A 15,638-nucleotide genomic window follows, 5' to 3' on the forward strand; every position below is an offset into this window, starting at 1 on the left:
TAACATCAAAAATTGCTGTTAGGGTCTAGAAATTTAAGACAGAACACTGCCTCCCCATCACTGAATTAAGTAAAGGCTGGCTGCTTTCTTGCCAGTCACAATTATAAAAGACCATTCAGAGAGAGTATGTAATGAACATCAAAGCAGGATGATGAATTGAGCAGTAGTATGCCACAACATTCATGTCAGGTTTTACTATAAGTGTTTTATACATATGGTAAAAAAATTGGTAGTATAACTTTACCATTGTTGTGCCATTGAGGTCACTTTCATACTGATAATATCCAATGATATAACTATGTGAAGTTACAACTTAAAATATTTAATATAGTACAAGCTCTGTGACTTTATGAATAAAGTTGTTAAATTGCCAACTTAGGTTGGCAGCCAGCTAACTATTATGAATTCCTAAGACCAAAGTTGCAAACTGTTTTTTCAGAAGTGTTAAGTTAAATATTATTTGACTTAAATATAATTGTATTTGGAGAACAACCAGTTCTGCATCTGATAGTGCTATTTGAAGAACAAGTTTTTTGAACAAAATTTAAATGAATAGATTTTGCAAAAAAAAATAATAAATAAAAAATCCAAAGTTTTCAGTACTCAATAGAAGATAAGAAATAGATATTTTGCAGTATCAGTTCTTTCATAATAAAAAAGTAGAAAGAATTGATGTACAGTGGTCCTTGGTTGGAGACATAACATGAACACAATGAAGTTTGAAATAGAAAAATTATCTGAAGTCATGCTTGGTAATTTAGCACCTCCTCATAGTAATGCTGAATATGAGAGAATCCATGCAAAAAAAAAAAAAACCAACAAATTAAAAAAACCTGAGTTCAGATCTTTTCTTTCTGGTGACGCTTTGGAAATGCTTTTGACAGCCAAGACAAAGAGACCATTGTTATAAACAAAACTTTTACTTACCATTTCTGAAGATGGCAAAGTCTGCAGTTGTATCTTTTTTGAAGCAGTCATAATCACTCAATGTTGACAAGCCAAACAGAAATTGACAAACAGAAAAATCATAGGTAAGCTGATATTTGAAGGCATACTATACAGGTAAACAATCCTGTAGCTGTATTTTAATACAAAATGTGTATGTTGTTAGTGAAATTTAATTTCTAATGTAGTATGGACCTTAAAAAACCTCCTGCTTTTATTGAAAAATTTCCTCTTTTCTGCATGTTTTGGGGAAAAAAAAAATTCCCTCCTGCTTAGTTACCCAATTTCTGGCTTTTGAAAGTTAAATTTCATAGCTATGCATGCTGATGCCATGCTCTTGTTAAAACATTGTTATTAGTTGTTTTCAAATGTGTAACTCTGGAAATATTATAAATGCCTAGTGTACAGGGTAACCAGCAGGATCTAAATTAGTGCAAGTAGTGGTTGAGGTTTAGTGTCGACAGCCCACCAAGAATGGAGAGTCTCTGTGACACTAGGCAATGCAAGGTGGTAGTGATGCTCATCAACTAGTGTGATATCAATACTTTTGTTAATGGAGGGTAGAAGTGGCTAAAACTATATTTGGCCTCCAGAGAAAAGTTTGTCTTTCTCTTTCCTTCTATCAGGCAGTTTGAGTTATCAAAGGTGTGACCCAGCTTCCTTGACTTTGAAGGTTATCAAGGAGACCCAACATTCCTTGTATTTTGAGGGCACAGCTTTAAAAAAAGTTTTCATAGGCTAACTGGTGTATAGTACTGTATTTATTGATAATACACTATGAAACATATTGATCAATTAGTACAGTGGGTCTCAAAGCTTCGTGCACTCAAGATATACTTTTCATTTATAATGTTATTGATGATCTAGCCATTATTCATTAAATTTTTGGATGATTGAAAACTAAATATAATTGCACTTTTAACATTGTAATCATCAAAATAATTATATAAGTATATTTTTACTGTTTTTCCAGAAAATAGGTAGGTATATTTTATACAAAGTTTTAAAAAGCTACAACTTTTTTGGTAAAAATGGAAACTAATTATAAACAACTTGTAAATAAAAGTAGGTTCCATTTCGCTTAAATAAAACTTCAATTTTACCTTTCTGAACAATAAAATATTTTATTTGAAGATGAATATTTTTACACATCAAAATAAAATTCCATTAACAGCATCAAAACAGAAGAAACACATTTCATTAAGCATTATTTATTGAATTAATGAGAGCTCTGACACTCCATATTTTTTACAATTTTGGAAAATTCAGTGTATTAGTTAAAATGTATTTGGATGCTGTCACTAAGATGTTTGTTTGTTAAGCTGGTACAATGCTCTTTTTGATAGCAATTCATACAAGAAAATGTAGATTTGCACGAATTTGTTGAGCCAAAGAATGATTTCATTTTCAAATCTACATTCACCGAGGAACTATAAGAATTCCTGTCAACCAAATGTAGAATTATTTCACTTTCAAGGCTACATTCAATAAGGAACTATAAGCATCTATATCAACTAAAGTGTCTGCACTGGTAGAACAGTGGTATCATCACCATCCTTCCTACACTGGGTGGAAAAGGCCCAGGTTCAAATCCCGTTGATGACACAAGGAATTTTAATGGGCTTTTTTCACTCCTTGGCTGTTAGTTGGTCTCAGGTATAGATAGCAAGGTTTTTCCACCAGAAACTGGTTTTTCATCCAGCAAAACAGGCAAATCAACCATAGAACACATACAATTAACAGACATGACACACACAGCACAGCAGATGAACTTAATTATTCAGGTGGCCTAATAATAATAATAATCAACCAAAGCTGTCCCTGCTTCTTGATTTTAATTGAATGTCATTTTGTAAGGAAATGGCCTCCATTTGGAATTCTTCACCTTTTACACATCACTTATATCCTCAAAAAAAAAAAAAAAAAAAAACAACCACCTATAAATAAAATTTTTTCCCCATTTTTATGAAACTGTTGAAATCATCTTGTCAAATTGGGCACTGATCTTTTTTAAGCAATTTCAAAAAATTATTGTGTGTTCAACATCATTGTTTTCCATTAGATATCAGCCCTTTTTTTAATATTTTGAAATTGTTAAAAAGCATGATTTAATACTTGTGTGAAATTTTTGCCTTAGATGCATTGACTGCACTCAGTGACACAACAGCTTTATCTTTTCCCTGCAACTTCATGTTCAGCTCATTAAGCTAGAAACATTAAATCAAACAGCACAAAGAATTGGTTGAAAGATTGATTCAATCAGCCATCAGATAACATGACTTGTACAGTCATTTTAGTCAATTTATTAAAACAAGTGGAATTCCTGAAGCTCTCTGAGCAGTGCAGACAGGTTTCCAGAACAGCTCACATGGTATTGTCAGTGATATACAAGAATTTTGCCAGCAAGGATAAGGAGATGATTATCCCGTTGCATAAGGCAATGGTTAGGTCACATCTTGAGTCTGGAAGATTCACATGCTGTGGATTTGTTGTAATGGGTGCAGAGGTTTTACTGTACTTTTTTAAAAGTTTTACTGTACGTTTAATTACCTCTCATTGATTGGAAGTCTTGGTCATCGCTTTTCCGATAACATTACACCATTCTACGTTCTACTTTTAAGTTTGACATATTGTGCTCTGTGAAATCAGACATATCTTTTTGATATCCATCATTATCAGTTCCTTAAATTTTAATCTGGTAATTGTAATTTTTGAGTGGGGTAAGAAAATTTAGTTAACCTTAATGTACTTCTTGCAAATAAAAGACAATGTTCATCTTTAACAATATGTAGATTTCTAGACAAGTACATATATTTACTAGGACTAATTCTGATTCTAATTTTTATTTGGCATCAGCACATTACAAACATTGTTTCTTATTCATAGAAAAAAAAAAGCCTTTAATGTAGTGTACTTTTGTTCTTAACTTTACTTTTCTTTTAGACAGCTACTAATTTTGTTCAAATCACAGCTTGCATCTGGATAATGGTAACATATCTCAGTAACCATGGAATGTTCTTATCATTGTCTGGAACAGAGTCTAAGCCTCTCTAAACTCTCTCTCTGAATGAGAGCAGTAAGGCTAATTAGTGATCCTCCATTTATAAACTCGCTGCACTCCATATTGTGCAGATATTGATATTGTTTCTACTGAATGTCATTCTGCATGCAGCAGAAACAGTATTTCCATAAGCACATTTATTCTCAATTAATCAGTAATTCTGTTTTTTCCAAATGGGTTAAAATACCTCTTTCATCACTAACATAAACATCCATTCACAGTTCAGCTCCCAACCCACTAAATTACCTTTTTTTCTTATTTTATCCCTTCTACTTCTGTTCTTTGGAACAACTTTCCTTATGTATTTGGAGCTCATGGCTAGTACAGTGCTTAAAATCACTGTTCTTCCACCATGTTGAAAAGAAGAAAAATTTTTTTTTCACACTGTGGCCAAATTGGAATATATGTAATTTACTAACATAATATCTTGTGTATTTCCCAAAAATTGCAAAGCTACAGAAATTCAAATCCTATCAGCACTCCCCACACAACAGATTTTTAGCTCTCTAAGAAAAAAACTCCCTCTCTGCTAGGGGGGATAGTGTGGCAACCACTAGGGTATGTAATTGTAAATTTCTGTAAAACCTTTACATGAAAAATATTTTCATGTAACGGTTTTATAGAAAACATTATTAATATTATGCAAATGTGACCATTAATTCATTTATTAACTATTATTATTTCTCTTTAGATGAAAAGGCCACATCCCACATAGTCAATTTTCGGATGAAGCCAGATGACTTTACTGTGATAAAAACAATTGGCAGGGGAGCATTTGGAGAAGTTCAGCTAGTATGTATTTTTGTTGCTGTTAATTTGATCAATATTCATCTTAATTGAAAATTAAAAAAAAAAAACCAGTAAATATAGATTTACACTATATTTACTGGTTTTGAGCAAGCTGGAAATTATTTATTAAGTTTAACATTAATATTAACATATCACAAGCTGTTATTGTAAATATAAATACAGTACACATATAAGGTTCTATAATTTTAAGGTAAGTTTTCTTGCATTTTCTTGGACATATATCCTGTATATATGTTTTATTGCATAATTTATGTATTTAAAGTTTATAGTTTAAATGTTTCTGCTACATTAAATCATTGTATAGAGAAATGGCACCTTAAAATCAACAGAAATTGTGGTCACAACAACCGTTTACAATTATTTAAATTATTTCCTGTGGTTAAATCTTCACTGCCTAATGCAGATTCACTTAGTGCTCTATTTTTACTTCTCCAATTAAGAGTACTAAGCAGGAGATATCTGTATTAATTATATATTTATGTTTAAAAATCAGAAATAGGAATGAACTATTAATGGGAGAAAAACAGAATTTAATTCCCTCTGGATTTTTAGGGAGAAAGCTATGGGAGAAGTGCCCCCATACCTTTATTTATTTTTAAATGGGAGATGTGAAATAAACTGCTTATGGAAAATTTCTAAACATTACTCCTAGCCATGCAGGATTGATTAGATTAAAAGGCCTGAGGCCTCCAGACCTGTATGCAGTACAGATCTGAAGGCCTCATTTTAGGAAGGATGTAGAGTTGCTAGAACGAGTACGAAGAAGGGCAACAAGATTGGTGAGAAGAACAAAGGGGTGCTCTTACCAAGAGAGGCTTAAGTTCTGCAAGTTGCATCATCTGGAGACTAGGCACCTGCAAGGTGATCTGATTGAGGTGTATAAGGCCTTGAATGATTTGAGCAGATGATTGAGCAGGCTCACTGCTGATGGGATACTTCTGCTTGCTCAGATTAAGAACCCGAGGGGGCATAGATTCAAATTGAAGAAAGACAGTTGTAGAATAGATGTGTAGAAGATGTGTGCTTTTTGATTCTCCCCCTGGTCTGTAATCCTATCTAGTTTTAAACATTATAATATCTTATTCATAATCACAGTAGTTATTATTTAAAAAAACACAATCACAGAAGAAGTATATCATAAATGTATTTATAAATGCATATACAGTAGACTGTCGTTTTTATGACCAAATTGGTTCCTTAACAATGGTTGCAAGTCCTGCCATCGTAAGTCGAACCCCAAAATCCCATGGGCATGCATCTCTGAATATATCTAAATAAACAAGACATTTTACCATTTGAGGTTTCATTCCTGAAAGCACATTTCAGATGGTAAAATGCAGTGGTGTCTGGTGGCATTCACTTTTGCAGACACATAGCTAACCAGTAAGCATATATGCCTCTCATGATTTGTATCAGTTGATCTTGCCACTTGATGACAGGCCTGAAATAATGAATGCTACCAGCTGCTACAGTATTTTACAATTAGTAAATTAATAAGAGGAGTTTACCTCAATATAGTACGTGGAACACTTCCGTATGATACCCTCCAGAAATTAAAACGGAAAAAACGAAAAAATCGACAACTTACCGGTACATTAAAGTAAAATATAAATAATTAAAGTAAAATATAAATAATTAAATAATCAATTTAACACAATTCAAAATCAATTCAAAACAATTAAAATTCAAATTAACGCAATTAAAAGAATCTAACGAAAATATTCAAAACGATTTTCCTTCCTGAAGCTGACAATGCTTTTCGACCGACTGTCGTGATCACAGGAATTTTCATTCCTGTGATCACGACAGTCGGTCGAAAAGCATTGTCAGCTTCAGGAAGGAAAATCGTTTTGAATATTTTCGTTAGATTCTTTTAATTGCGTTAATTTGAATTTTAATTGTTTTGAATTGATTTTGAATTGTGTTAAATTGATTATTTAATTATTTATATTTTACTTTAATTATTTATATTTTACTTTAATGTACCGGTAAGTTGTTGATTTTTTCGTTTTTTCCGTTTTAATTTCTGGAGGGTATCATACGGAAGTGTTCCACGTACTATATTGAGGTAAACTCCTCTTATTAATTTACTAATATTATTATCAACGTAGAACATATTGAGTATTTCAGCTCTGATTCATACTATCTAAGTATTTTACAATGCGAAACATGCTTTTATTAAAATGCCAATTTTTACTGTTAGAATACATGAAAGGAAAATAAAATCCAAAAAAGTGCATTTAAAAACATTTATTATATGAAAAGAAAAATTTAAGAACTAAACCATAAAAATATTAAAAAAAAAAAAAAAAAACGCAGAAAATCCATACATATTAAAGTTCTTTTTAGAACTATCATCACTTGGAAAGGTCATGAGACTTGATGAAAAATAGATGGTGAGTTTGAGGTTGTTGCAGGTAGGAGGGACTCTGTTGAAAGTTAAGCTTTGGTTTGAAGATCAGTTGACTTGAAATAAAAGTCCAGTGAATTTTGAACTAAAGCTGCCTTCTTCTACTTATGATAAATCTCTCTGTAGCATGCATAGTCATTCCTCGCTTCTGCAATAACCTTTGAACTGCATCCAAAATTTTCAGTGCTGATTTGGTATATCCAAGTGCTTCTGTGAAAGTTTTTGAATTGTAAATGCAGGAGGAGTTGTAACTTCAACACCTTCATCAACGATCACTTGCTGTACTATTTCAGTAAGATCTTCACCGCCAGGATCTTCTTTGTGGGCGTTTAACAATTCAGTCACCTCTAGTTGCAATTGCAACTATAGTTTCAGTTGCACCTTCTACAGGATTTTCGATGTCTTCAAAATCATGAACAATTTGAAGGCAGAGTTTCTTACAAATAACCCTTAGGTTGGATTCAGAGACATTATTCCAGGCATCTTTGATGGTTTTTGCACCATCCAAAATTCTCTAATTGTTGGCCTGTTTGCCTAGACAGCAGCTTCAGTCAGCTTTTCAAGTGTTCATTGAAGATAGCATACCTTGAAGGATGCAATGACTCCTTGATCTGTTGGCTGAAGAAGAGGAGTTATTTAGTGAGGTAGGAATTTGAACATTGCAGGATGGCTTGGTGCATTGTTTTAAAGGGAAGATCATTGTCAGCACAATATTTTGTGACCACTGGCACAAAATGATGCACAAACCAATCTTGAGATATTACTGCAGTTGTCCAAGCTCTAGCATTAAATTGCCAAATTACTGAAAGGGTTGTTTTGAGTAAACCCTCGATTGACCTTGGATTCTTGGCATGATAAATTATTACGGGTTTCAATTTGTAATAACCTATCGCATTTGATCCCAACAATAAAGTCAGTTGATCCTTTGCAACTTTGAAGCCAGTGTAGGTGGTAGACGACTTTCATCAACTGGTGCAATAGCATCACTTTGCTTATTGGAGGCTTGAAGTGATGGAACCCATGTTTGGTCTCCACAGAAAAGTTCCGGTCAACCCTCCCCCATCTCTTCCATCTTGCAATATGATTGATGTCTTTTGAGGTTATGATGAACACCACTGTGAGATACAAACTTCCTTACATTTCGAGGGTACAGCTCTAAAATGAATTTGCAGGCTGGCCACTGGTTAGTACACTGGACCGCTTATTGGTAACTCTCAAGGAGGCTTCCGCTTTAGGAGGTTTCCGGATCAGCTAGTGTATAATCTTGCTGCCTCTATTCTGCCAGATAGTGACTAGAGGGAGTCTGAGTAGTGTGTATGCGGGGGTCATTGTCGAGGCCACGTTATGTCAAGGATCTGGGTATGTTCTTACCACGTGTATGCCATATCCAAAAATTTCATTATTTCATATAGCATGTTCCCCCCCCCCCCCACGCTTTTTCTTACTATTGAATACACCATGAATTGTCAAACTTATCTGCGAAAAGATCTAAACCTCCCAAACACTTCCTAGTTAATTTCACAAATATATGTGGTCTCAGTTCTAATCTCAATGATGTCCATTTCCACTTACAGTCTGCCAAACTCCATGTACTTTTTCTGACAGAATCTCAGTTATCGGTTGATTCAATCACTGCTCATCTCAGTTGCCCAAATTATTCACTGTGCGATTCCTTTCGCCTTAAAGGTGGTACTTGTGCATATGTCCGTTCTGATATTCCCTGACAGAGGCTTGGTAATTTGGAATCCCCACTTTTTGACCTTCTCTGGCTTAAAATCTCTCTACCTCATTCTGTCAGATTCACTGTTCTCCCAACTCTACCAATCACTTGGAACTCTTTGACTTCCTCCCTTTGTAACTTGACTTTCTCCAGTCCAACTTACCTAACAGTGAGATAATTTTCCTTGGTGATTTTAATGTTCACAACTCTAGCTGGCTTCCATTTTCTAGTCACACAGACCTAGCTGGTCGAGATGCTGAGGCTTTTGCAATTATTAATGACCTCATACAGATTGTTCATTTACCTACCAGAATACCGGACAATCCTAAACATACAGCCAACATGCTTGATCTTTTTCTCACAAACAACCCCTCTAAGTACAGGGTCGAAGTGAGTGGTCCTTTAGGCACCTCAGATCACAATTTGGTGATTGTCTCTTCTCCAATGGGGCCTTTATATCATGGCTGTTCCTGACCTTGTGTTGTTTGCCATTACAAGAAAGCAAAATGGGATGACCTGCAAGATTTCTTTTCTTCTTTTCCTTGGTCGGATTACTGTTTCAAAACTTCTGATGTCAACATTCGCTCAGATCGTTCAGTGAAATTATTCTTGTAGGAATGGAATCCTTTATTTCACACTCAATCTTAAAATCTTGTCCTTTATCTAAACCTTAGTTTTCCAATAAATGTGCTGTCTGTTCAAGAGAATAATGTTGCATATTGTAATTGGCTTGTTTCGAATTCTTCAGTTTCATTTTCTGCTTACACTGGAGCTTGCAACAATTGTAAAGCAATTATTAATCAGTCAAAACTAGATTTTGAACAGGCTAAGAGTAGAAAACTTTCTTCTTGCCCTGTTGGTAGCTGAGCATTCTTGGTCTCTTGCCAAAACTATTGGCCGCAACTTTTGCCCATCTCTGCTCCCACCTCTGTCAAAACCAGATGGTTCTGTTGTCACTTCAGCCAAGGATAAAGCTGACCTGCTAGCATCCAATTTTTCTTCAAACTCATGTATTAATGATCTTGGAAAAACACCTCCCACCATTCCCAGCATGCTCCATTCGGTACCTCTTGTTGTCTTCCTTCTGACATCAAAAGGATGTCAGAAGGATTTTGATGAATCTTTATGCTAAGAAAGCTTCAGGTCCTGATGGTATTTCTCCACTTGTTCTCAAAACTTGCACTCCTGAACTTACTCCGGTTCTTTGCCGCCTTTTTCACTTTCTTATTCCAAAGGTGTTTTTCATTCTGCTTGGAAATTTGCACATATCCAGCCAGTTCCTAAAAAGAGTGACAAGTCCCTCCCATCCAATTATCATCCCATTGCAATTACTTCTACTCTTTCTAAATTAATGGAGAAATCAATTAACCGCCAACTCTTAAACTGTCTGATTCAACGATTGCCAGTATGGATTCCGTCAGTGGCGATACACTGGTGATATTCTGGCTTATGTTACCCATTTATGGACAAATTCAATGGAAAAGCTGAAACACAAGCAGTCGCTCTTGACATCTCAGAGGCTTTCGATCGTGTTTGGCATAAAGGTTTTCTAAACAAGCTTCCATCTTGTGGTTTTCCAACTGTTTTTTGTAATTGGTTATCCAGTTTTCTTTCTGATGGCTCACTCAGGGTGAAGGTCGATGGTTCTCTGTCTTATAACTTCTCCACAAGGTTCAGTTCTTGCTCCCACTGTTTTCTTCTTGTATATTAATGACCTTCTTCCATTGACCTGAAATCCTATCCATAGTTTTGATGTTGATAGCATATTGCATTCCAGTTCGAGAGAAACCTCACCCTGCTCAGTCAGCTTAAATTTCTCGAATATCCGCTACCAATTCCTTAAATATTTCCAAGTAATTCTCCAGTGGGGAAAGACAGCTTAGTTGATTTCAATGCTTCTAAAACTCAGTCCTGTCTTATATCTCTCAAAAAGGATTCTTCTCTTCCCGTGCTCATCTTTGGTGACACTCTGAATTCTAGGCAAGTTGATATATCTCTTTTGGGGTTTACCCTGACTTCTAATCTCTCTTGGCATAAGCACATTACAAATATTCTTTGTAAAAAACTTTCTAAAAAACTTGGTTTTCTCTTTCACTCTCGGCGTTACTTTTTTTGCAAACAGCAAACTCTGTACAAATCACAAATCCTCCCTACCATGGAATGTTGTTTCCACATCTGGGGCAGTGCCACCAAAACCTCTCTTAGGCTTCTAGATTCCATTCAGAAGAGGGCAGTTAGGTTAATTAATGACTCATCTCTAACAGAGTCTCTCTCTCTCATAGACATTCTGTTTCTGCTGCATGCCTTTTCTACAGATACTTCCATGGGCACTGTTCTTCTGAATTGGCTTCTAAAATTCCCACTTTCTCTTTCAAAACAGTCCAAACACGTGCCTCCACCAGCCAACATCCATTTACTGTCCAACTTCAAACTTACAGAACCAACTTTTCATCTTCATTGTTTATTCATTCAACTGCCGTTTTCTGAAACAACTTCCTTCATATGTATTTCCTGAAAATTACAGTCTATTGAAGTTCAAGTCTAATATCAACAAATATCTTCTTTCGTCTTATCAACCTCCAACCCATGCTCGGTACTAAGTACCATAGATTCTAATACCTCTGATGTTTGGGATTTTCATAAAAAAAAAAAAAAAAAAAAGTCTTTGTTCTGGCTTCGAAGTTGCAAAATTGACTTCTCTTCTTTAGAAATTTAGTCCTGTGAAGTCATCTATTTCCAAAATATCTTAGTTTTGTTAACATTTAATCCATACGTGTTTTGAACAGTAGCTTTCCTTTTCAATTATTGGCTGGAAAACCTTTTGCAGCATGTGTACTAGCACTTGCAGCTCCCCCTGAACTCTTATGTTATGCCAACCAGCCCTTTTCAGGAAGTGCTCGAACTATACTTTGCTTGCATTAAATGTTTCATTATTGTCTCACTGTATTGCTTCTTAAGAGTTTCAAAAACAAACGTTTTCGCTGAAATTGTTGCTTAGTTTAGAGATCAGTTTGTCTGATGATCAACTCACTTAGTGATTAACTTTAACTTTTTCAACTTCCAGAATAAATCTTATTCTTTTTTCTTATCACCATTGGCTGCAGTAACCTAGTGCTCTTTCCTTCTTTTATTTTTCTTTATCTTTCAAAATTATGCTACTGAATGTGACAATTTGAAATTATCCATGATTTCATTCACTTTCATTCCTGATTAATGTCAGTTTAATATATTTTATTTTTAACTTTTAGTGTTATGGGTTTCCTTGACTTTTTGTATGAGCATTATATTCTCAGTATTACTCTTCTTTTCAGACATTGTTGAAGGGAAGACTGTTAAAATTTGTAAAAACTAATAAAAAATTAAGGTGCACTGCAAAAAAAAAAAAGAAATTTGTTCATTTCAGACGTTGACTACGCACAGCTTCACCTTCTGTGCCTGTTGCATATCTAAGACAACATGGCACATGTTTTCACTCACTCAGTATTGCGAAACCATGGTTGCTATGTGCTAGTATATAGTAACCATGTTGCCAAACAACTACAAGTATACTACTTTGATTGTAAGTATTTAGAACTGTATTTACTTGAAGAAAGGATGTGTGAATGGAGGGACGTAAATCAAGCAGTTTGTCAAGTCTAGGGTCTGTGGTATTCTTAATGACAGTGGTTACTCAAAGTGACTTCTGTCATTAAGAAGTGCCATATTAAGTGTCACCTTAATATTTGCCACTGGTAAAAAAAATATTTCCTGTTAGACATTTCATTCATTCTGATTATATGGGCACAGACTGCCAATATATCATGAAAGGAAACATTTGACCCTTGTTGATTAGACTGCTGAGATTTACACCCAAGGTCATTTTTCCAAAGTAATGTAGTTAATTAAAGATCAACTTGTATTATAAAATGTTTGAGTATATTGAAGACTACTTGATAATAGCTAGGTGCTAGTGGTAAAAGTACTCAATCCAAGTTGAAAACTTTAACTTTTTTAGAGCCCTACTTATCATTGAATCAATTAGTTAATTACTCTTGGTATTTTGATTCAAAACTGTTCAAAGTTCATTGAGTCCACCTTATTATTTATAATATACTAGCAGTTTATTTTCACAATTTTAAATAATACAAATTGTTATTGTGAATTTTTCTACAGGTTAGGCATAAATCTACAAAACAGGTATATGCAATGAAGCTGTTAAGTAAATTTGAAATGGTAAGTATGTAATATTGTATTGAATTTTTGTGGGTATAAATATTGCACTGTTATGTTATGTTATTATACAGTAGTTAGGAGCTATTGTGTATCACTTCATTGTTCAACCACTGTTGTATTGTATCATACAAATTAAATATACTGTTCTGAGGTTCTCTCATGTCACAGATTTTTTTTTTAATCCTGCACCGGTAGTATTGGAACAGTGAGGTTACTCTTGAAAATAACAAGCTTGCATCAAGAATGACATTAAATGCAATTCTTGAACAAGCATGTGGATTATTCATGTAGACACTCTCCTTCAGGAACCCTCATAGTAAATAATCACAGAGATTTGCATCTGGTATATATGGAGCTGAGTAACACCCAGCCCCCATATTTTACAGGATATTGATTAGAGATGAGCTTGTTGCAGGTCCCTGTGATTATATCCTATGGGTTTTCCTGGAGGACACTGTCTACAAGAATAATAGTAATAGCTTTACAAGCCGAAATCTACAATGTTCAAAAAATGTTGGTGGAAGCTGTGGAATGAATTAATGAACATTTTGACTGGAATTCCTTAACCAGGTGAAGACAAGATGGTCATGATTGTGAAATAGGTGAAGCCTTTGATGACTTGAAAGAAGAGGAAGTTACTTAATTCTAAGAGGAGTGTGTAACACTCCTATGCATTGAAGAGTTGGAGCAGAGTGATCTAAAAGGAGTTTCAGGTAGTGTCCCACATTAACTGTGATGAAATTGCACACCACCATGCATTTTTCAGGATGAAACACATGTTCATGGGATTCTCACTGCTCCATACTTGTATATTTTGTTTATTGATATCTGCTAGATAGAATTGCATTCATCAGTGAGCCATATGTGTAAATATTTGGGATACAGGGTAAATAACTTGCCCTGTATCCCAAATATTGATGAAATGAATCAAAAGGTGAATTGCTTTTCTTTGTCGATGTCAGTCAGGGATTTTTGCATCACATTTTTTAAGGAAATGATTTTAAGCCTTATCAAACATTGTAAAGTGGAACATTCTAAAATTTTGTTTTAAACCTATTTGTTGCAACAATCATTTCAGACATTTTGTTGGGTTTGAATAATTTCCTCCTGTACATATACAGTATTCTCAGACATTCTCAATGTAAAGTGGAACATTTTACGATTTTGTTTTAAATCCGTATGTTGCAATAATCATTTTATAGGTTTCTTTAGGTTGAGATAATTGCCTCCTGTACATTACATATACAGTATTTTCAGACATCCTCATTGTAAATTGGAACATTTTAAAATTTTGTTTTAAATCCATATGTTGCAAGGATCATTTCACAGATTTCTTTGGGTTTGAATAATTGTTTCCTGTACACAAAAAACACACTGCTTAGTAGTATACTTCAGCTTACAGAATTTTTCTGCACAGCACATCACTAACTGATCAAATTTCCATGTCTTATATGTTTAATATCAAATGCACCACACCAAACCCAGTAAATCAAAAAATATAGGCCTTCAAAACTGTTGCTTGTTTTCTTGATGTTCACGTATATGTTACAGGCATTGTATAGAATGTCCGGCAAAGTATGAAATAAACTTTTCTTTATTATGTTGTGATACCATTATTAAGTAAATCACGGTTCCGACTTTTATACAAAGGCATACTGGGGGGAAATACTGCTCATATCTTGCTGTTAAAATGAATATATACCTGTCATAAGTACTAAATATAATATAAAAAAAGTTTATAACATGAAAACTTTGGGGACTTTTCATCTGCTTTAAGTTTATTAAATGAATTTCAAAAATATAGAATTTTTTGGAACTTTTTTTTTTTTTACCTATTTGCATATTTATACTGTTTATTAATTTTGTGCCTTATTGTATTTTGTATAAAAATAGTACAATAAATTTTTATTTCCACAATATAAATAAATTTTTATTTCCACATTCGAGTATGGCATTCGAGGTGAGCAGACACACTTCGTCAGGGCTCTTCAGTTTAGTGGATTGGATTACTGTTGATTATTGCTTTTAAATATTTGATTTATTTAGTGTATTGTTGGATTATTTTGTTATAGGTTTTCCTGTAACAGTTTGCTTTTTATAATATTATAGATATCATTTTTTAAAGTTAATTTTCATTGATATTTAGCTAATTTTATAATGGTAATTAGAGGGATCTGCCTTAAACATGTCACAGGGTATCGTGACTCACACAGAAATAGCCGATGGCGATTTACCTGTGAGTCATGATTGAATCAGTTGTGGAACCTGTGGAATGTTTTCCAAGGTTGACCTGGTGACTAATCATAGCTCACCTGGGGATTATTTTCTTCATGATCGATGTAAGGAGTGCACCGCACCGATCTTAAATTACAATTTGAGTCACTGAAAAAACAGGTGCTTGCCCTTGAGAATAATGCATCTGGGAGCTCGTCAGGGACTCAAGACTCCAGCAATCTACCAAGTGATGCACTCCCGATTCG

General features: G+C 34.3%; 1 protein-coding gene across 1 annotated transcript in view; it reads left to right on the forward strand.

Annotated features, from left to right (window-relative positions):
- The window catches only part of Rok (Rho associated coiled-coil containing protein kinase), a 403,168-nt gene that overhangs the window by 50,825 nt on the left and 336,705 nt on the right, over positions 1 to 15,638 (forward strand). Inside the window, exons 5-6 of the mRNA XM_090374570.1 lie at positions 4,698 to 4,798; positions 13,099 to 13,158. Of these exons, the coding sequence (XP_090230696.1) occupies positions 4,698 to 4,798; positions 13,099 to 13,158 (161 nt within the window). The remainder of the gene's footprint in view (positions 1 to 4,697; positions 4,799 to 13,098; positions 13,159 to 15,638) is intronic.

The sequence above is a fragment of the Mastigoproctus giganteus genome, chromosome 5 (assembly GCF_048544385.1).
Source record: "Mastigoproctus giganteus isolate SK-2022 chromosome 5, ASM4854438v1, whole genome shotgun sequence".
NCBI lineage: Eukaryota > Metazoa > Arthropoda > Arachnida > Uropygi > Thelyphonidae > Mastigoproctus > Mastigoproctus giganteus.